The sequence below is a fragment of the Ranitomeya variabilis genome, chromosome 7, assembly GCF_051348905.1.
Source record: "Ranitomeya variabilis isolate aRanVar5 chromosome 7, aRanVar5.hap1, whole genome shotgun sequence".
Lineage (NCBI taxonomy): Eukaryota > Metazoa > Chordata > Amphibia > Anura > Dendrobatidae > Ranitomeya > Ranitomeya variabilis.
Window position 1 is genome coordinate 89,244,873 of NC_135238.1, and position 21,788 is coordinate 89,266,660.

At 42.7% G+C, this 21,788-nt stretch overlaps 1 protein-coding gene across 2 annotated transcripts in view; it reads left to right on the top strand.

Annotated features, from left to right (window-relative positions):
* Nucleotides 1-21,788, top strand: part of RFTN2 (raftlin family member 2) — a 203,782-nt gene that overhangs the window by 163,188 nt on the left and 18,806 nt on the right. For both annotated transcript variants that reach the window (XM_077275392.1, XM_077275393.1), the window contains exon 8: nt 6,611-6,698. In XM_077275392.1, coding sequence (XP_077131507.1) covers nt 6,611-6,698 — 88 coding nt within the window. The remainder of the gene's footprint in view (nt 1-6,610; nt 6,699-21,788) is intronic.

Consider the following 21,788-nt stretch of genomic DNA (forward strand, 5'->3'; position numbering starts at 1 on the left):
TCCCGGGTGACCTGCCAACACCGAGGAATGAACCTCGGAAATGACTCTGCTGGTCCACTTATCCGGGACAAACAGTCTGTCAGGTGGACAAGACTCAGGCCTATCAGCCTGAAATCTCTGCAACACACGTCGCAGATCCGGAGAAATAGCTGACAGTGACAAGATAACTCCATCCTTAAGAATACCAACAGGATCAACGGTTCCAGGAGCATCAGGCACAAAGCTCCTAGAAAGAGCATCGGCCTTCACATTCTTTGAACCTGGTAAATACGAGACAACAAAATCAAAGCGGGAGAAAAACAATGACCAGCGGGCCTGTCTCGGATTAAGGCGTTTAGCAGACTCGAGATACATCAGATTTTTGTGATCAGTCAAGACCACCACACGATGCTTAGCACCCTCGAGCCAATGACGCCACTCCTCAAATGCCCATTTCATGGCCAACAACTCCCGATTGCCCACATCATAATTTCGCTCGGCAGGCGAAAATTTCCTAGAGAAAAAGGCACAAGGTTTCATAACAGAGCAACCAGGGCCTCTCTGCGACAAAACGGCCCCTGCTCCAATCTCTGAAGCATCCACCTCAACCTGAAAGGGAAGTGAGACATCGGGCTGGCACAAAACAGGCGCCGAAGTAAACCGGCGTTTTAACTCCTGGAAAGCCTCCACGGCAGCAGGAGCCCAGTTAGCTACATCGGAGCCCTTCTTGGTCATATCCGTCAAAGGTTTCACAATGCTAGAAAAATTTGCGATAAAACGACGGTAGAAGTTAGCGAAACCCAAGAACTTCTGAAGACTCTTAACTGACGAGGGCTGAGTCCAATCAAGAATAGCTCGGACCTTGACTGGGTCCATCTCCACAGCAGAAGGGGAAAAAATGAACCCCAAAAAGGGAACCTTCTGTACACCAAAGAGACACTTTGAGCCCTTGACAAACAAAGAATTTTCACGCAAAATTTTAAAGACCAACCTGACCTGCTCCACATGCGAGTCCCAATTATCAGAAAAAACCAAAATATCATCCAGATAAACTATCAAAAATTTATCCAGATACTTCCGGAAAATGTCATGCATAAAGGACTGAAAAACTGAAGGCGCATTGGAGAGCCCAAAAGGCATCACCAAGTACTCAAAATGACCTTCGGGCGTATTGAATGCGGTTTTCCATTCATCACCTTGCTTAATGCGCACAAGGTTGTACGCACCACGAAGGTCTATCTTGGTGAACCACTTGGCACCTTTAATCCGGGCAAACAAGTCAGACAACAGCGGCAAAGGATACTGAAATTTGACAGTGATCTTATTTAAAAGCCGATAATCAATACAAGGCCTCAAAGATCCGTCCTTTTTAGCCACAAAAAAGAATCCCGCCCCAAGAGGGGAAGAAGAAGGACGAATATGTCCTTTCTCCAGAGACTCCTTGATATACGAACGCATAGCGGTATGTTCAGGTACCGACAGATTAAACAGTCTTCCCTTAGGAAATTTACTGCCTGGGATCAAATCTATAGCACAGTCACAGTCCCTATGAGGAGGCAATGCACTGGACCTGGACTCGCTAAAGACATCCTGATAATCAGACAAATACTCCGGAACTTCCGAAGGCGTAGAAGAAGCAATAGACACAGGCAGGGAATCCCCATGAATACCACGACAGCCCCAACTTGACACTGACATAGCCTTCCAGTCCAGGACGGGATTATGGGTCTGTAACCATGGCAGCCCTAAAACAACCAAATCATGCATTTTATGTAAAACAAGAAAACGTATCACCTCGCGGTGTTCAGGAGTCATGCACATGGTAACCTGTGTCCAATACTGCGGTTTATTTGCTGCCAATGGCGTAGCATCAATACCCCTAAGAGGAATAGGATTTTCTAATGGTTCAAGAATAAAACCACAGTGCTTAGCAAATGACAGATCCATAAGACTCAGGGCAGCACCTGAATCTACAAACGCCATGACAGGATAAGATGACAGTGAGCAAATCAAAGTTACAGACAGAATAAATTTAGGTTGCAAATTACCAACGGTGACCGGACTAACAACCTTAGCTATACGTTTAGAGCATGCTGAGATAACATGTGTAGAATCACCACAGTAGTAACACAAGCCATTCCGGCGTCTATGAATTTTCCGCTCATCTCTAGTCAGGATTCTATCACATTGCATTAAATCAGGTGTCTGTTCAGACAACACCATGAGGGAATTTGCGGTTTTTCTATCACATTGCACCGAATTAGGTGTCTGTTCAGACAACACCATGAGGGAATTTGCGGTTTTGCGCTCCCGCAACCGCCGGTCAATTTGAATAGCCAGTGCCATAGTATCATTCAGACCTGTGGGAATGGGAAAACCCACCATAACATTCTTAATGGCATCAGAAAGGCCATTTCTAAAATTAGCGGCCAGTGCACACTCGTTCCAATGTGTCAGCACGGACCATTTCCGAAATTTTTGGCAATACACTTCAGCCTCGTCCTGCCCCTGAGACATAGCCAGCAAGGCCTTTTCTGCCTGAATCTCAAGATTGGGTTCCTCATAAAGTAAACCGAGCGCCAGAAAAAACGCATCAATATCAGCCAATGCCGGATCTCCAGGCGCCAGCGAAAAAGCCCAATCTTGAGGGTCGCCCCGTAAGAACGAAATAACAATTTTTACTTGCTGAGCGGAGTCTCCAGATGAACAGGGTCTCAGGGACAAAAACAATTTGCAATTATTCATGAAATTCCTAAACTTAAACCTGTCTCCGGAAAACAGTTCAGGAATCGGTATCTTAGGTTCTGACCTAGGATTTCTGATAACATAATCTTGTATGCCCTGCACACGAGTAGCCAGCTGGTCCACACTTGTAATCAAGGTCTGGACATTCATGTCTGCAGCAAGCTTAAGCCACTCTGAGGTAAAGGGGAAGAAGAAAAAAAAAAAAAAAAAAAAAAAACTCAGAATCTTCTTTCTTGTAATCCCTCTTTTGCAATGCATTAAACATATAATACTGGCCTGGCAAACTGTTATGACCCCAATGGCGAGGGTCTCAGAGGAACGTGGAAGTCTGCAAGATACAAAAATCCAGCTCATAGGGCAGTGGTAACTGGGTTGACCATATATCTACTCCTAACGCCAACACTAGAAGTAGCCGGGGATCATTCCTACGTTGATTCTAGATGACACGCGCCAGCCGGAGAATCTAACTACCCCTAGTAGAAGAAAACAAAGACCTCTCTCGCCTCCAGAGAAAGGGACCCCAAAGCAGGATAGAAGCCCCCCACAAATAATAACGGTGAGGTAAGAGGAAATGACAAACACAGAAATGAACCAGGTTTAGCACAGAGAGGCCTGCTTACTAATAGCAGAATAAAGAAAGGTAACTTATATGGTCAACAAAAACCCTATCAAAATCCACACTGGAAATTCAAGAACCCCCGAACCGTCTAACGGTCCGGGGGGAGAATACCAGCCCCCTAGAGCTTCCAGCAAAGATCAGGATACAGATTTGGAACAAGCTGGACAAAAATACAAAACAAAACAAATAGCAAAAAGCAAAATAGCAGACTTAGCTGATATAACCGGAACCAGGATCAGTAGACAAGAGCACAGCAGATTAGCTCTGATAACTACGTTGCCAGGCATAGAACTGAAGGTCCAGGGAGCTTATATAGCAACACCCCTAACTAACGACCCAGGTGCGGATAAAAGGAATGACAGAAAAACCAGAGTCAAAAAACCAGTAACCACTAGAGGGAGCCAAAAAGCAAATTCACAACAGTTTTCCATTCATCGCCCTGTTTAATACGCACAAGATTATACGCCCCTCGAAGATCTATCTTGGTGAACCAACTAGCCCACTTAATCCGAGCAAACAAATCAGACAGTAGAGGCAAAGGGTACTGAAATTTGACCGTGATTTTATTGAGAAGGCGGTAATCTATACAAGGTCTCAGAGAACCATCCTTCTTGGCCACAAAAAAGAACCCTGCTCCCAACGGTGACGACGACGGGCGAATATGCCCTTTCTCCAAGGACTCCTTTATATAACTCCGCATAGCGGCGTGTTCCGGCACAGATAAATTGAAAAGCCGTCCCTTAGGAAATTTACTACCAGGAATCAAATTAATAGCACAATCACAATCCCTATGAGGAGGTAAGGCACTGGATTTGGGCTCATCAAATACATCTCGGTAATCCGACAAAAACTCAGGGACTTCAGAAGGAGTAGAAGGAGAAATTGACAATACCGGAACGTCACCATGTACCCCTTGACAACCCCAACTGGACACAGACATCGATTTCCAATCCAATACTGGATTATGGACCTGTAGCCATGGCAAACCCAACACGACCACATCATGCAAATTATGCAGCACCAAAAAGCGAATATCTTCCTGATGTGCAGGAGCCATGCACATGGTCAACTGAGTCCAGTACTGAGGTTTATTCTTGGCCAAAGGCGTAGCATCAATTCCCCTTAATGGAATAGGATACTGCAAGGGCTCCAAGAAAAAACCACAGCGCCTGGCAAACTCCAAGTCCATCAAATTCAGGGCAGCGCCTGAGTCCACAAATGCCATAACAGAGTAGGATGACAAAGAGCAAATCAGAGTAACGGACAAAAGAAATTTAGGCTGTACAGTACCAATGGTGACAGACCTAGCGAACCGCTTAGTGCGCTTAGGACAATCAGAGATAGCATGAGTGGAGTCACCACAGTAAAAACACAGCCCATTCTGACGTCTGTGTTCTTGCCGTTCAGCTCTGGTCAAAGTCCTATCACATTGCATAGGCTCAGGCCTCTGCTCAGAGGATACCGCCAAATGGCGCACAACCTTGCGTTCACGCAAGCGCCGATCGATTTGAATGGCCAAAGACATTGATTCATTCAGACCAGCAGGCGTGGGAAACCCCACCATAACATCCTTAAGGGCTTCAGAAAGACCTTTTCTGAAAATTGCTGCAAGGGCACACTCATTCCATTGAGTAAGCACAGACCACTTTCTAAACTTCTGGCAATATACCTCCGCTTCATCCTGACCCTGAAACAAAGCCAGCAAGATTTTCTCTGCCTGATCCACAGAGTTAGGTTCGTCATAAAGCAATCCAAGCGCCAGAAAAAACGCATCTACATTAAGCAATGCAGGATCTCCTGGCGCAAGGGAGAATGCCCAGTCTTGAGGGTCGCCACGTAACAAAGAAATAATGATTTTTACTTGCTGAATGGGGTCACCAGAGAAGCGGGGTTTCAAAGCAAGAAACAGTCTACAATTATTTTTGAAATTCAGAAATTTAGATCTATCCCCAGAAAACAAATCAGGAATTGGAATTCTAGGCTCTAACATAGGATTCTGAACTACATAATCTTGAATGTTTTGTACCCTTGCAGTGAGTTGATCAACACAAGAGGACAGACCTTGAATGTCCATATCTACACCTGAGTCCTGAACCACCCAGAGGTTAAGGGGAAAAGAAAGACAAAACACACTGCAGAGAAAAAAAAATGGTCTCAGAACTTCTCTTATCCCTCTATTGAGATGCATTAACACTTTGTGGGCCAGCTGTACTGTTATGGACCTGGTGGTTAGGTGCACCTGGAATGACCTGATGGTTAAACTAAAAGACAGGACAAGCTCTGGGAAGTGGGAACTCTGCTGACCGCAATCCTAATCCTATAACACACACACTAGAAATAGCTGTGGAGCGTACCTAACTCTCCCTAGACGCCTCTTCACAGCCTAAGAGCTAACTACCCCTAAAGATAGGAAAATAAGCCTTTCCTTGCCGCAGAGAAATTCCCCAAAGGTAAAGGCAGCCCCCCACATATATTAACTGTGAGTTAAGAGGAAAGTCACAAACACAGGAATGAAACAGGTTTCAGCAAAGGAGGCCAGACTTACTAAATAGACTGAGGATAGGAAAGGGATCTATGCGGTCAGCACAAAAATCTACAAAAAGCCACGCAGAGTGTGCAAAAAGACCCCCGCACCGACTCACGGTGCGGAGGTGCCACTCTGCAACCCAGAGCTTCCAGCTAGCAAGGCAATATCATGTTAGCAAGCTGGACTAGAACTTAGCAAGTACTAAGAAATATATTCAGTACACAATGAACAACAAATGAACTAGCAGGGACTTAGCTTCTGCTGGAGTAGATAGGTCATCAGAAAGATCCGAGAGAGATCTGAACCAGTACAGATACATTGACAGCTGGCATGGAGTAACGATCTGAGTGGAGTTAAATAGAGAAACCAGCCTAGCCAGTTCCACTCACAGCCACCAGAGGGAGTCCACGGACAGAACTCGCCGAAGTACCATTCATGACCACAGGAGGGAGTTCGAGAACGGAATTCACAACAGGGGATATAATTTAAATGATACAGATCGTTGAAGTTTCCCGGGATTTGTGTACCCAGGTGCTTAATTGCGTCTGTCTGCCATTTAAAGAGAAAGTTAGGAATTATTAAATATCTTGTTAGGGAATTAGGACTATGTTAGGGATTTGCTTCTAACGTACCTAGTGTATTTCATACATTAAAATGTTCAGGGCCCGAAAATTTGAAACACAAATTATATTTCTGTATCCAGAATTGCATAACTTTCTAACAGTTTCTATTTATTTCAGTGAAGGAAATTTGACAACAAAACAAATAATTTTTCTTCAAAGACCAGTAATATCACATCCATCTCAACCATCTATTCCATCGTCTGAGGTAATTAAACCTTTACAGGATGTTATATTACTGCAAATTATTCAAATTATTTCTGTAAAAAATGTATTTTTATCTAAAACTTAAATAATATGACAGTTTACTTCTTTACTGAATATGCAAAGAACCCCTGAATTATAAAATAAAAACATTATTTTACACATCAAACTCTAAGACTTTCAAATTCAATTTTATCATTATAATTCTGACCCCACCAGATCACTGACATACTGAACTCCGTAAATGAGTTCCCCAACAATGTGATAAAAGGGTCCCAGCCAGACCAAGCCTCAACTGACAGAGAAACTGTACCATAAACATACTTACCTCCGTGAACCGAGGAGCAGGGCTGTGTCACGCACAGTGTAGGACAGACTAAGTGAAACACAAAGAAATAAGTGATGGGGAACCAAACACTAGGGTAGGGGGGGAGTGGAGACCCCATAGACAGATCTAACGTCACCCTGTCTGTCCTATCGTTCCTATATAGGTTCCGCACCTATCGCCGAGCAAGATACCTAATCCCTGCCTGACCCTGGCAGTAAGCCCTGCAGCGGGGAGGACTGGATGAGCGCTAGTCAATCTTCACTATGGCTAAAGACAACTGGGATAGACAAATGAAACAAGGGAAAACTTAGCTTGAGAAGACTCAGAGAGAAATACCAAAGTCCTCCAAACTCTAAAAAGGATCATAGATGACAGCTACTGCTCCAAGCCTCAACAGGGAAATGCAAATAGAAAATAACACTTGCAACTCCCAACGGGAAGTTGGGAGTTATAAATGCCCAGATCCAGGTGACACTATTAAGGCTGGAGGAGGTGGCCACTATTCTGCAAGGCCAAACACTGAGACCTTCTGCAGCCTGACGCAGTGTGACTGTCTTCAGCCTCTGACACACCCCTGACAGGCTGTTACAGGAAAATATATAAATCTTCTCCATTGACTGCGCACGTAGGACTGAGGCCTTAGAAAAAAATGTGTGCTCAGTCAGCTAAGGAGAATGTTAATTTCTTTTCATGTCAAAGCCCTTCTCTGTCAGTTCACCGGTATGTGTACTTATGATACAACTCATGTCAGTTGAGTCACAAGTCTTGGGAGCTGTGTTTTTGTTCAAAAAGCAACAAATAAAGTAGCACTCTGTTGTGCTATGTCATGAAAACATGAAATATAGGAAATATGAATTGCAATCCTGCTCTAGAAAATAGGAAAAATTGAGAATGCTTAGTGCATAAATTGGCCAATTCAAATATACCCAGCAGCCACGATAAGGTGATTTTGGTTGCTGGGAACCGATCTAATGTGGATCATCTCCTAGGCTGGAGCCTGCATTTATATAGATAGATAGGATCCTGCTATGATTAAGACTGCTAGAGGCTGATGGGTGGAGTGCTCAGTCAGAGAACCTATGCATATGACAAAAGGCTGACCGTCACTTCCAAACAGAAACCAGGTGTGTACAGGTGCAAACTAAGAGTAGCCATCTCCATATAAAACTAACAACTAAAATTGCGCTGTGTAACGTTATAGCATGAAAACATGCTTATATGATATATGAATTCCATTTCTGCTCCAGAAAATCGGAAAAATTGAGAATGATTAGTGCATAAACTGGGTCAATTCTTGTGTACCTAGCAGCCACGATAAGGCGATTCTTGTTGCTGGGAACCTATCTAATGTGGCTTCTCTCCAAGGCTGAAGCCTGCATTTATGTGTTTAGGTATGATCCTGCTATGATTAAAACCGCCAGAGGCTGATGGGTGGAGTGCTCAGTCAGAGATGCTATTTATACAAATAACAAAAGACTTACCGTTACTTCCAAATATGTATTGGCCATCTTAAGCTCTAAGCATTCTTAGTTTTTCCTATTTTTCTATATCCAGCCCCACCTGCTCAGCCTTGGGAAAGGGAACTGGAATGGATATACAGCTGGAGCGCCCCCAGACGCAGGGCCGCAGGGTACTCGGTACCGGGCCTCTCTGTCACAGTTCTGGGGTTGTCACGGTGGCTAGACCCGGTCCGTGACCCTGCTAAGGGGCGTCCAATGAAAGATGTGATGATGGTGCGTCGTGCAGGTCGCGATGAATAACGAGGACACAGGGTTGCAGTCTCTTTACCTCTTTACTGAAGGCTTCAGGATTCTCAATCCAGAGTACTGCTAACAGGGCTGGCTGAGACCGGCCGGTCCGATGGCACATCCAGAGTTTCCTTTGCAGGTGGAAATCAGTGCCTACCTTCAAGCGCCTGTGTGTTGTAGTACCTCCCTGCTGAGCACCACGGGATAGTCCTCACAACTGTTGTGTCTGTTTCTGATGTTCTTCTTTCTCACAACTCGTATCTATTCTGATGTTCTTCTCCGTCCCCCAGATGATATGGATAGGACGCACCCGTATGACGGGTAGGCCTGGAGTTCTTCCGGGACCCTAGCGTCGCCCCTCTCCCACAATTGCCTCCTATGTCTGCTTAGGTGATTTAGGTGAGACAGCCAACCTAAAATTAACTGTCCTGCCGCTGTTTGAAGTATTGCTTGGAGCCTAATACTTCCTCGGCGTTCCGGCCACCGGCTACGCGCCTCAGTAGGATGTTGCCTCGATCTTACGGCACGACTCCTACTGGCTTTATCTCCTTTTTGCTGCGATCTCGTTTCTCACTTCTCCACAGTAAACCTCGCTTCTTTTCCTTTCTTAGGATGCCGCCGCATTCGAGTGCAGGCGCGGCTCCGTAACGTTCTGTTCTGTTCGCTAGGCCACTGTCAGGATCCCACCCCTGACAGAGACCCCCCTGAATCTTCCCCTGCAACACCCTCTGCCACAGGATGTTGCCTGGATCCAACCCAGTCAGCTTCTGACTAACTTCCTATCCAGCCCCCAGTTTTACCAGATTGTGAGGAGTGGCATAATACATAGGCCCCTTTGCTCCCCCTGGTGGCCAGAATGTGAAGTGTAAAGTGTGACTGTGATACCTGGTCAGGTGAACTCCTTAGGTGCCATCAGACGTACCATCACTCCCCTTAGCGGCGGAGCGTCAGTACTGCAATGACCAGGACTCTGGGGCGCTGCATAGCCATAACAGGAATCAGAACTACAGGAGTTGTGCCAGCTTTAACGGATTGAATTCCGGTCCACCAACACTTGGTGGGATTTGATAAAGGAATTGGTCCAGTGGGATGACCAGAACATACTGAAGGATAAAGTAAACTCTGCTGAGGTTGACCCAGAGCAATTAACCCCTTTCTTACATCTGATGTACTATCCCGTCCATGTGCCCTGGGCCCGTCTGACCATGGATGGGGTAGTATGTCATAGCGATCGGCCGCGCACACGGGTGGTGTGCGACTGATCACGGCCAGGTGTCAGCTGATTCTCAGACCACTGTCACAGACCACTCCCGGCACTTTAACCCCTGAAATGCTGCGATCGAACACGATCGCATCATTCCGGAGCTGGCACAGGGGCTCACGGCCCCTCTGCCTTTGGATCGGAGACCCTGCGGCACGCCCGAACGCTGCCATGGAGACCCGATGTCGTCATGACAACATCCGGGTCTCCAGAGCTGAGAAACTTTCTGTCATGCGCAGTGCATGTCAGGAAGTCTCTCAGGTTAGTGTACAGAAACTGCAGCGCTGACAGCTTCTATAGCATGCAGATCTGCATGCTATAGAAGAGATCAGCCTGCACAAAATGAGTGTCCCATAGTGGGACATAGTGTAAAAGTAAGAATGAATTTAAAAAAAATTAAAATAATTGTAAAAATATAAAAAAAAAAAAAATTAAAAATCATAATAAAAAAATCTATATTTATTCTATCAATAAATAAATATTTGAATGAAAAAAAAATCTAAACAATAAAACTGTCCTACTAGTGAACACCATAAAAAAAGAAAGAAAAACAAGGCATAAAAAACAATTCTTTATCATCATACTGTCTAACAAAAAGTGGAATAACACGCGATCAAAAAGACAGATATAAACATGGTACCGCTGAAAATGTCATCTTGTCCCGCAAAAAACAAGCCCCCATACGGCTCCATCACCAGAAAAATAAAAATGTTATAGCTCTCAGAATAAAGTGATGCAAAAATAATTATTTTTTATATAAAATAGTTTTTATTGTATAAAAGCGCTGAAACATATAAAAATGATATAAATGAGGTATCGCTGTAATCGTACTAACCGAAAGAATAAAACCGTTTTATAAATTTTACCACACGCGAAACGATATAAACGCCACCTCCCCAAAAGAAATTTATAAATTGCTGTGTTTTGATCATTTTGCCTCCCAAAAATTGGAATAAAAAGCGATCAAAACATGTCATGTGTCTGAAAATGGTACCAAGAAAACGTCAACTCGTCCCTCAAAAAACAAGACCTCACAAGACTCTGTCGGCCAAAATATGGAAAAATTATAGCTCTCAAAATAAGGTGATGCAAAAACTATTTTTTGCAATAAAAAGCGTCTTTTAGTGTGTTACAGCAGCAAAGCATAAAAACCCGCTATAAGGTCTCTTTCACATGTCCTGATAGTTCCGGTACCGGAGATGTCAGTGTCCGTGTGTGTAATACTTGCTGCACACGTATGACATGTGTGTGCCGCATCAGTACCACAAGGCCGGGCGCAGGGAAGAAGCGTTACAGTAAGCGCTGTTCCCCGGCGCCAGGTGCTGAGCACAGCTCTCATCATTCTTCCCTGCTCTGCCGGCGACCGGCACAAGCAGTGGAGAATCATTCTCCCCTTGTCGTGCCGATCGCCGGCAGAGCAGGGGAGAATGATGAGAGCCGTGTTCAGCACCCGGTGCCGGGGAACAGCACTTACTGTAACGCTTCTTCCCCGGCGCCGATGCTTGTCACATGGATGACATCCATGTGTGTTATATGTGTATGCACGTGTGCTGGATGCTTTGTGGCCCATGCTGACATTAAAAAATGGGCATGTCAGCGTGTTTTACCCATGGACACATGCACAGAACCATTCACTTGAATAGGCAAATAGTGCTCCATTCCTCCAGAGTCCCTCCGCATGCCTGCTCAATGGTATAAAATTCTGTGACACACCTATGGTGTCAATATGATCACTGCACCCCTAGATGAATTCTTTAAGAGGTGTAATTCGTAAAATGTGGTCATTTATGGGGGGTTCTGCTGTTTTGGCTCCTCATGGGCTCTCCCAGTGGGCCATAGCACCTGCAAACCATAACAGTAAAATCAGGCGCTCCTTCCCTTCTGAGCTCCGCCATGTGCCCAAACAGTGGTTTACTCCCACATATGAGGTATCCGCTTACTCAGGACAAATTGCACAATAACTCTTGGCATTCAATTTTTTCTGTTAGTCTTGGGAAAATAAAAAATTGGGGGTGAAAAGATCATTTTTGTGGAAAAAATATGATTTTTTTTATTTTTATGGCTCTACATTATAAACTTCTGTGAAGCACTTGGGGCTCAAAGTGCTCACGACACATCTAGATAAGTTCCTTTGGGGGTGTAGTTTATAAAATAGGGTAACTTTTGGGGGAGTTTCCACTGTTTAGGTACATCAGGGGCTCTCCAAACACTACATGACGCCCACAGACCATTTAATCAAAGTCTGCATTCCAAAACGTCACTACTTCCCTTCCGAGCCCTGACGTGTGCCCATACACTAGTTTTCTCCCACATATGAGGTATCAGCATACTCAGGACAAATTGGAAAACATCTTTTGGGGTTCAATTTCTCCTGTTACCCTTGTGAAAATAAAAAAATTGGGGACTAAAATATCATGGTTGTGGAAAAAATATGATTTTTTTATTTTCATGTCCGGGCGTTATAAACTTTAGTGAAACACCTGGGGGTTCAAAGTTCTCGCCACACATCTAGATAAGTTCCTTGGGGGGTCTAGTTTCCAAAATGGTGTCATTTGTCAGTGGTTTCCATTGTTTAGGCACATCAGAGTGAGGTCTCTCCAAACGCGACTTGGAGTCTGATCTCAATTCCAGCCAATTTTGTGTTGAAAAAGTCAAACCGCGCTCCTAACCTTCCGAACTCTGCCATGTGCCCAAACAGTGGTTTACCCTCACATATGGGGTATCAACATACTCAGGACAATTTGCACAATAACTTTTGTGGTCTAATTTCTTCTGTTACCCTTGGTAAAATAAAAAAATTTGGATCTGAAGTAATTTTTTTGTGAAAAAAGTTAAATGTTCATTTTTTTTAAACATTCCAAAAATTCCTGTGAAGCACCAGAAGGGTTAATAAGCTTCTTGAATGTGGTTTTGCGCACCTTGAGGGGCGCAGTTTTTAGAATGGTGTCACTTTTGGGTATTTTCTATCATATAGACCCCTGAAAGTGACTTCAAATGTGATGTGGTCCCTAAAAAAAAACGGTGTTGTAAAAATGGGAAATCGCTGGTCAACCTTTAACCCTTATAACTCCCTAGCAAAAATACATTTTGGTTCCAAAATTGTAATGACGTAAAGTAGACATGTGTGCAATGTTAATTATTAAGTGTTTTGTGTGACATATCTGTGTGATTTAAGGGCATGAAAATTCAATGTTGGAGAATTGCAAAATTTTCGGCAAATTTCTGTTTTTTTTCACAAATAAACGCAAGTCATATCATAGAAATTTTACCACTATCATGAAGTACAATATGTACACGAGAAAACAGTGTCAGAATCACCAGGATCCATGGAAGCGTTCCAGAGTTATTACCTCATAAAAGGACAGTGGTCAGAATTGTAAAAATTGGCCTGGTCATTAACATTTAAACCACCCTTGGGGCTAAAGGGGTTAAACTGCTTGCCATAGCAAGGATCCATCAGTTTCCAGGCCTAATTAAGAGGAGGGGGAATGTGGCCACACAGAGTTTATTCTTAATTATGCCAGAAATATTGTTCAGTAGGTGAATGGACATAAGCCATTGTTCATACAGTAGTGTTCAAAATAATAGCAGTATGTTCAAAAACATGAGTTAATTGCAAAATATTTATACTAGTTTTTATTTCCATGCATTGGGAACATTGCACACTGCTTTCTAATTCAAAACATGAAGAGAAATGTAGATAATTTTAACTACTTTACAGAAAATAACAAAAAATGAACAGTGAGCAGTTTTAAAAAATAGCAGTGTCTGCATTTGTCTTTACAAACACAATATGTACTATTTTTGTGGATTTAGCATTTCTGTGAATCACTAAAGTAATATTTAGTTGTATACCCACAGTTTTTTAGAACTGCTTCACATCTATGTTGCATAAAGTCAACCAACTTCTGTCACCTGTCAACTGTTATTCCAGCCGAGGATGCTTGGACTACATCCTACAATTTTTTGCCATGTGATGGTTTTGCCTCTGTTAAAGGGAACCTGTCACCCCCAAAATCGCTGGTGAGGTAAGCTCACCGGCATCAGGGGCTTATCTACAGCATTCTGTAATGCTGTAGATAAGCCGCCGATGTATCCTGAAAGATGAGAAAAAGAGGCTAGATTATGCTCACCCAGGGGCGGTCCCGCTGCGGTCCGGTCGGATGGGTGTCTCCGGTCCGCTCCGGCGCCTCCCATCTTCCTTCCATGACGTCCTCTTCGGGTCTTTACGCCGCGGCTCCGGCGCAGGCGTACTTTGTCTGCCCTGTTGAGGGCAGAGCAAAGTACTGCAGTGCGCAGGCGCCGGAACGGTCAGAGAGGCCCGGCGCCTGCGCACTGCTGTAGATAAGCCCCTGATGCCGGTGAGCTTACCTCACCAGCCATTTTGGGGGTGACAGGTTCCCTTTAACTCCTTTGAGACGAAGCTCTTCTTCATTTTTGCTTTTCTCTTTTTGCTCCCCTTCTTCCCAGAGCCATTTTTGCGGCACAAGTTGTACTTTTGAACAACATTGGTTTTACCATATCGTGTACTTAAAAACGAGAAAAAAATTCCAAGTGCGGTTAAATTGCAAAAAAGTGCAATTCCACAAGGTTTTTATTTTTTTTATTTTTACCATGTTCATCAAATGCTAAAACTGACCTGTCATTATGATTCTCCAGGTCATTATGAGTTCATAGACACCAAACATGTCTAGGTTATTTTCTATTTAAGTGGTGAAAAAAAATACAAAGTTTGTTAAAAAAAAATAAAATAATTGCGCCATTTTCTGACACCCATAGCATCTTCATTTTTCATGATCTCGGGTTGGTTGATGGCTTAATTTTTGTGTGCCAAGCTGACGTTTTTATTGATACCATTTTGGTGCAGAAACGATCTTTTGATAGCCCGTTATTGCATTTTAATGCAATGTTGTTGGGGACAAAAAAAACTTAATTCTTGCATTTTGACTTTTTTGCTTGCTACGCAGTTTAGAGATGTTAAATATGCTTATTTTGCATATTTATTTAATCAGGACTCTTTACCAGATGCCTCATAAAAAATGTAGTGGTTTATTGGATTGTCCACCAAAAAACATCATTGCAGCAAAACATAAAATAGGTGAAATAGTTACGAAGAGATTGTCCATTTGTCCATATCAAAGTTTGTTCCCCATCTTTCCTAAGATTCTGAATGGTAAATGGTGTCTGTCTCTGTCATGGAGTAGAAGTCATCATTATTACCTCACATACCAGCTGTTCATTCGGTCTGTGTGGAGTCTGAAGTCTGTAGAGAGTGAACGAGAAGGCCCAAATGACAGCCCCCAACCTCCTAAGAGCCGTGATTATATATGCCCCATAGAACACGTGTTCTCTCTATATGGTGTTAACTTTTACTCTGAGCTAAATATACAGAAATAGCTTTTGTAATGTCAGCGAAACTTTCCACGAGGCTCAGTGCAGTAATTGATTGTAATAATAATTCAGTAATTAATAATATTTAACAATTCCCCCTTTTGAGGATGACAGACATTGATTGGAACCCTCAAAGTAGATATATTGATAATAAGATCTTCTTTTTTTGGCAAAATAGTTTAATGTTCATAATAATAATAATAATAATAAAATATTGTTATATGTACTCAATAACATAATGATATGTAAATTCATGTTATGGTAAGCCGTGACCAATATTCATATAGCATATATAATTATACTTCCTTATACATAATTGAAGCATCTCAAGTCCGATCAACATCATCTGATGTCATCTGGTCTTCATCTTGATGTCTTCTAAAACATTGTTTATTATAATTCTTTTGAAATGGCATGTAGATATTGTAGAGACCGTGTATTATGTGTCAATCAAAGTCCATAAATTCAAATGTTGATACGAAAACAAAGTGGGCAGATGAAATGTAGCTTTAATATCTGTGCAGTGTCCTGGACTTACATTGGCTCACCTTGGATATTTCTTGAATCCTTCCATATCATCCGCACTGGTCTGGGAACAGGTGTGATGTCTTTGGTCAGCACAGCAAGGGTTAAAATGACTCTTCCTTGCTAAACATAGCACCATAACACATGTCAGGGTTGTAGCTTCCTGACAATTACCTGATTGTTCACCAGCTTTTCTTCTAAGCTTTATAGGTGATAGGAAACCACTTGAATGTGATAAAAACGTGATAACACAGTTCATCTTAGCATCATAGGATTATCATCCTCTCCAATTGTGGTTGCCAGTTTAGATACTGCAATCATGGTTGTCAGTGATGGATACTGCAGTCGTGGTTGTCAGTGATGGTGACATGAATTGTAATTGACAGTCTATTATTACTCAGAAATCATTGTTACCTTGTGGAACTTCTGGATAGCGGCTTTTTCTTCTTGCAACTTTTAAGAATCAATTGACTTTAGAAATGTGAAAAGTCTTTATTAGCTTAATTCCAGTATCTTGATTGAAGTCTTCACTCCCTATTCTATACCAAATCTGGTAATTTTCCTAACCTATAATATCACAGCATACTATAGCAATCAATAATATCCATATAATTATCAGAACATTAATATGGAATTCATATTTGGAAAAATAAAACAATAATGATAATAGATTATTAACTATATTCTTCATGTGATAGAACATTTTATGTTATAGGTGTAATTTATTTTTTAATCCATAGATGTCAGTGCGTTTTTTTATGTAACAAGTGTTTCCATCTTTATTACTACAACTTTATTAATAAACTATATTTATTAGACCTTTAATATGTAAAAATGTATAGCCATGAACCAAAATAAGAATATATATGAATGAATGAGTGGAAGAATTGTTGTATTTAACTCAGAACTTAAACACTTCTCCCTATAATGAAACCATATGATTACTATATTGAATGAAGCAATATTCTTGTACTAAACATTACTTTATTAAATATTGATTTTTTTTCTTCTGGAGAAAAAATAAAAATTAAGAATAAAAATAAAGTAAGAATAAAAATTAAAAATGAAAAATAAAAATTAGAATAAAAATAAAAATAAGGCCTTTATATGTTGATGATAAATGCAGAGTAATTATCAATAACACATTCCCATAATATTTCCATTATCTAGATGTTTTCATATTTGTCCTAACCTTGTATTACCAAAATATTGAAATTATGCAACTTTGCATGTAATACCCTTCATTACAGTAAAAAATCACTTTTTATAATACTTCATCTTATTATACCCAATAGTACCTTATTAATATTTCTTCTTTCTTAAAATTTGTGAAGAAGAGGTATTGATGAAATGTAATGATGTAATCAGGATCAAAAACACCTTTCACCCTTGATATCAAAACATATTATTTTATGAAAAAATTAATTTGTAAAAATCATAATTAAAAATAATTATTTTATAACTGTCACATCAGCTTTATGCCATATACTTAACTACACAGCAAAACCCATGGGATGTAACAGGACACCAGAAAACTAAATTCGTTCTATGAACCACAACAAGAGAATACAGTATAAGGTGCCAATAAAAACAACATTTATTTAAATATGATTAAAACCATAGTAACATACATGGTAACTGCATTCCAAGCAGGAGAAGCCACTACACAGATTGTAATCCTCTATGTGCTTTACTGATAATAGTGTAAAAAAAGGCCTCAAGTACCTCGTACTATTTATGGGATATACTGTTCCCCTGCAAGAGTCTGGCAATAGTAAGATAAATCAAAGCACTTAAATAGGTAAGGAGTCCGTGTATGGCGTCCCCCGCTGCCCTCCAGGTAAGGGAGCATATACGCGACATTGACAAATCCAAAACCATGAAAAGTGAAGAACCTTTGAAGACTCTACCAAAGCATTTCAAGGAATTCCACAACTCAGATTCCAGCAAACTCATCCTGAGGGCAATTGATCAGGTATCAATGGGGCAGAGGGGGGGGGGTAATCTCTTTAAGAGGCTAGCACAGATTGAGAGTCGCTGGATATACCGACTACAGACAGTGGCACAATTAGGCCTCAATTAAAACTTTGGGTTTAGCTCATTTCTCTGAATATGGTATCTTTTAATTATTTTTAGGTTTTGGGAGGAGGGTTATAATCCCATTAGCATTCATGGGTTTAATGTCTTTTGGGTTCAGTTTTAATGGTTCCTCGTGTTATTCTAATATATGAGCCTTTGTAGTAATTTATTTTTATCTGTTTGAAGGAGTGTTACATCTATTGGTTTACCTTGCCGTGCATAATGATTTATCTATGCCGAAGATTGGGGTAAAACCCTATGGCAGTGAACTACGTTGGCGGCGCTTTTACAGAGGAAACATTATTTTTGTAAATGGGTCCCTCTATGAACAGTTATCAAATAATCTTCTACTCCAGCCCGCCCTCTTCATGACATCACACAGGTCCTTGTGCTGGAGCACTCAGCGTCCAGCACAGCCCCAGCAGGCAGGTATGCAGCGATCTCCTCTTCCCTGCCCCTGCTCCTGCCTCCTCCTCCACCAGACACACAGATCTCCCCAGGATAGGTTTTCCTGTATTGGATGTTTTCCTTTATCGGATGCTGCCCTTCCCGTGGTTGTTCCTTCCCGGGGAAAGGTCTGGCTATTCACTGCTTGCGTTGAGAAACACGTGATGGTGTCTCCGCAGCTATCCTACATGCATTTGCATATTTCCCATAAGGGATGGGGGCAGTGTTCTGGATCACTGCGTTGAGAAACACGTGATGGTGTCTCCGCGGTGTTGGATGTTTTGGTCTCCCCGAGGCCAATCATCTGTTCCTTCACAGCCTTTTACTAGGCACTGCTCCTAATAGCCAGATTCCTACTCCACACTGATGAGGGGCAAACACCCCGAAACAGCTGTCTGTGGATGGATACCATGCTTGGCATAGGTGGTTTTCCTGTATTGGATGTTTTCCTTTATTGGATGCTGCCCTTCCCGTGGTTGTTCCTTCCCGGGGAAAGGTCTGGCTATTCACTGCTTGCGTTGAGAAACACGTGATGTGTCTCCGCAGCTATCCTACATGCATTTGCATATTTCCCATAAGGGATGGGGGCAGTGTTCTGGATCACTGCGTTGAGAAACACGTGATGGTGTCTCCGCGGTGTTGGATGTTTTGGTCTGCCCGAGGCCAATCATCTGTTCCTTCATTACGAGTTCATAGACACCTAATATGTCTAGGTTATTTTTTATCCAAGTGGTGAAAAAAAATTCAAAACTTTGCTTAAAAAAAAAAAAAAAAGTGCCATTTTCCGATACCCGAAGCGTCTCCATTTTTCGTGATCTGGGGTTGGGTGAGGGCTTATTTTTTGCGTGCCGAGCTGACTTTTTAATAATATCACTTTTGTGCAGATAAGTTCTTTTGATCGCCCGTTATTGCATTTTAATGCAATGTCGTGGCAACCAAAAAAACGTAATTCTGGCATTTTTAATTTTTTTCTCGCTACGCTGTTTAGCGATCAGGTTAATGCTTTTTTTTATTGATACTGTAGATCGGGCGATCTGAACGCGGCGATACCAAATACGTGTAAGTTTGATTTTTTTTTATTGTTTTATTTAGGATGGGGCGAAAGGGGGGTGATTTAAACTTTTATGTTTTTTAAATTTTTTTCATATTTTTAAAAACATTTTTTTTTACCTGTGCCATGCTTCAATAGCCTCCATGGGAGGCTAGAAGCTGGCACAACTCGATCGGCTCAGCTACATAGCAGCGATCATCAGATCGCTGCTATGTAGCTGAAATGCAGGTGTGCTGTGAGCGCCGACCACAGGGGGGTGCTCACAGCAGGCCGGCATCAGTAACCATAGAGGTCTCAAGGACCTCTATCGCCGACCCCCGATGCGTTTGACAGCGGCATTTAACAGGTTAATAGCGGCGGGTGAATAGCGATTTCACCCGCCGCTATTGCGCGCACATGTCAGCTGTACAAAACAGCTGACATTTCGCGACTTTGATGTGGGCTCAGCGCCGGAGCCCACATCAAAGGGGGATTCACGGCATGCGCAGTACATGTACGGCGCATGTCGTGAAAGGGATAAATATCTTATACATATGTGTATCTACTATATAATTGTCTAAGGGTCACTTACGTCTTTGTGTCTGTCCTCCTGTCTGTCTGTCTTTCTGTCTGTCACGGATATTCATTGGTCGCGGCCTCTGTCTGTCATGGAAATCCAAGTCGCTGATTGGTCGCGGCAAAATGGCCACGACCAATCAGCGATGGGCACGGTCCGGCGGCAAAATGGCCGCTCCTTCCTCCCCACAGTCAGTGCCCGCACCATAATCCCCTCCAGTCAGCGCTCACACAGGGTTAATGGCAGCGGTAACGGACCGCGTTATGCCGTGGTGTAATGCACTCCGTTACCGCTGCTATTAACCCTCTGTGACCAACTTTTGACTATTGATGCTGCCTATGCGGCATCAATAGTTAAAAAATCTAATGTTAAAAATTATTTAAAAAATAAAAAATCGTTATATACTCACAGTCCGTCGGCCCCCGGATCAGGAACAGGCCTTCCCCGCTCCTCGCGACACTCCGGTGACCGCTCCATGCATTGCAGTCTCGCGAGATGATGACGTAGCAGTCTCGCGAGACCGCTACGTCATCATCTCGCGAGACCGCAATGCACTCTTGGGACCGGAGCGCGCGAGTGAGCTTCGCTCATCCGGGGCCAACAGAAGGTGAGTATATCACTATTTTTTATTTTAATTCTTTTTTTTAACAGGGATATGATGCCCACATTGCTATATACTGCGTGGGCTGTGCTATATACTGCGTGGGCTGTGCAATATACTATGTGGGCTGTGCAATGTACTGCGTGGGCTGTGCTATATACTACGTGGGCTGTGCAATATAATACGTGGGCTGTGCAAAATAATACGTGGGCTGTGCAGTATAATACTTGGGCTGCTATATACTACGTGGGCTGTGTTATATACTACGTGGGCTGTGCAATGTACTATGTGGGCTGTGCAATATACTACGTGGGCTGTGCAATATACTACGTGGGCTGTGCAATGTACTGCGGGGGCTGTGCAATATACTACGTGGGCTGTGCAATATACAACGTGGGCTGTGCAATATAATACGTGGGCTGTGCAATGTACTGCGGGGGCTGTGCAATATACTACGTGGGCTGTGCAATATACAACGTGGGCTGTGCAATATAATACGTGGGCTGTGCAATATAATACGTGGGCTGTGCAATGTACTGCATGGGCTGTGCAATATACTACGTGGGCTGTGCAATATACTACGTGGGCTGTGCAATGTACTGCGTGGGCTGTGCAATATACTACGTGGGCTGTGCAATATGCTACGTGGGCTGTGCAATATACTACATGGGCTGTGCTATACACTACGTGGTCTGTGCTATACACTACATGGCCTGTGCTATACACTACGTGGCCTGTGTTATACACTACATGGGCTGTGTTATACACTATGTGGCCTGTGTTATACACTACGTGGGCTCTGTTATACACTGTGTGGGCTGTGTTATACACTATGTGGGCTGTGTTATATACTGCATGCGTGGGCTGTTTTATACTACGTGAGCTGTGTTATATGCTACGTGGGCTTTTATAAACTATGTGGCTGTGTTATATGCTATGTGGGTTGTTATACATTCCGTGGGCTGTTATACACTCCGTGGGCTGTGCTATATACTCCGTGGGCTGTGTTATATACTATGTGGCTGTGCTATATACTCCGTGGCTGTGCAATATACTAAGTGGCCTGTTATATACTACATGGCCGGCCGCGAACAATCAGCGACAGGC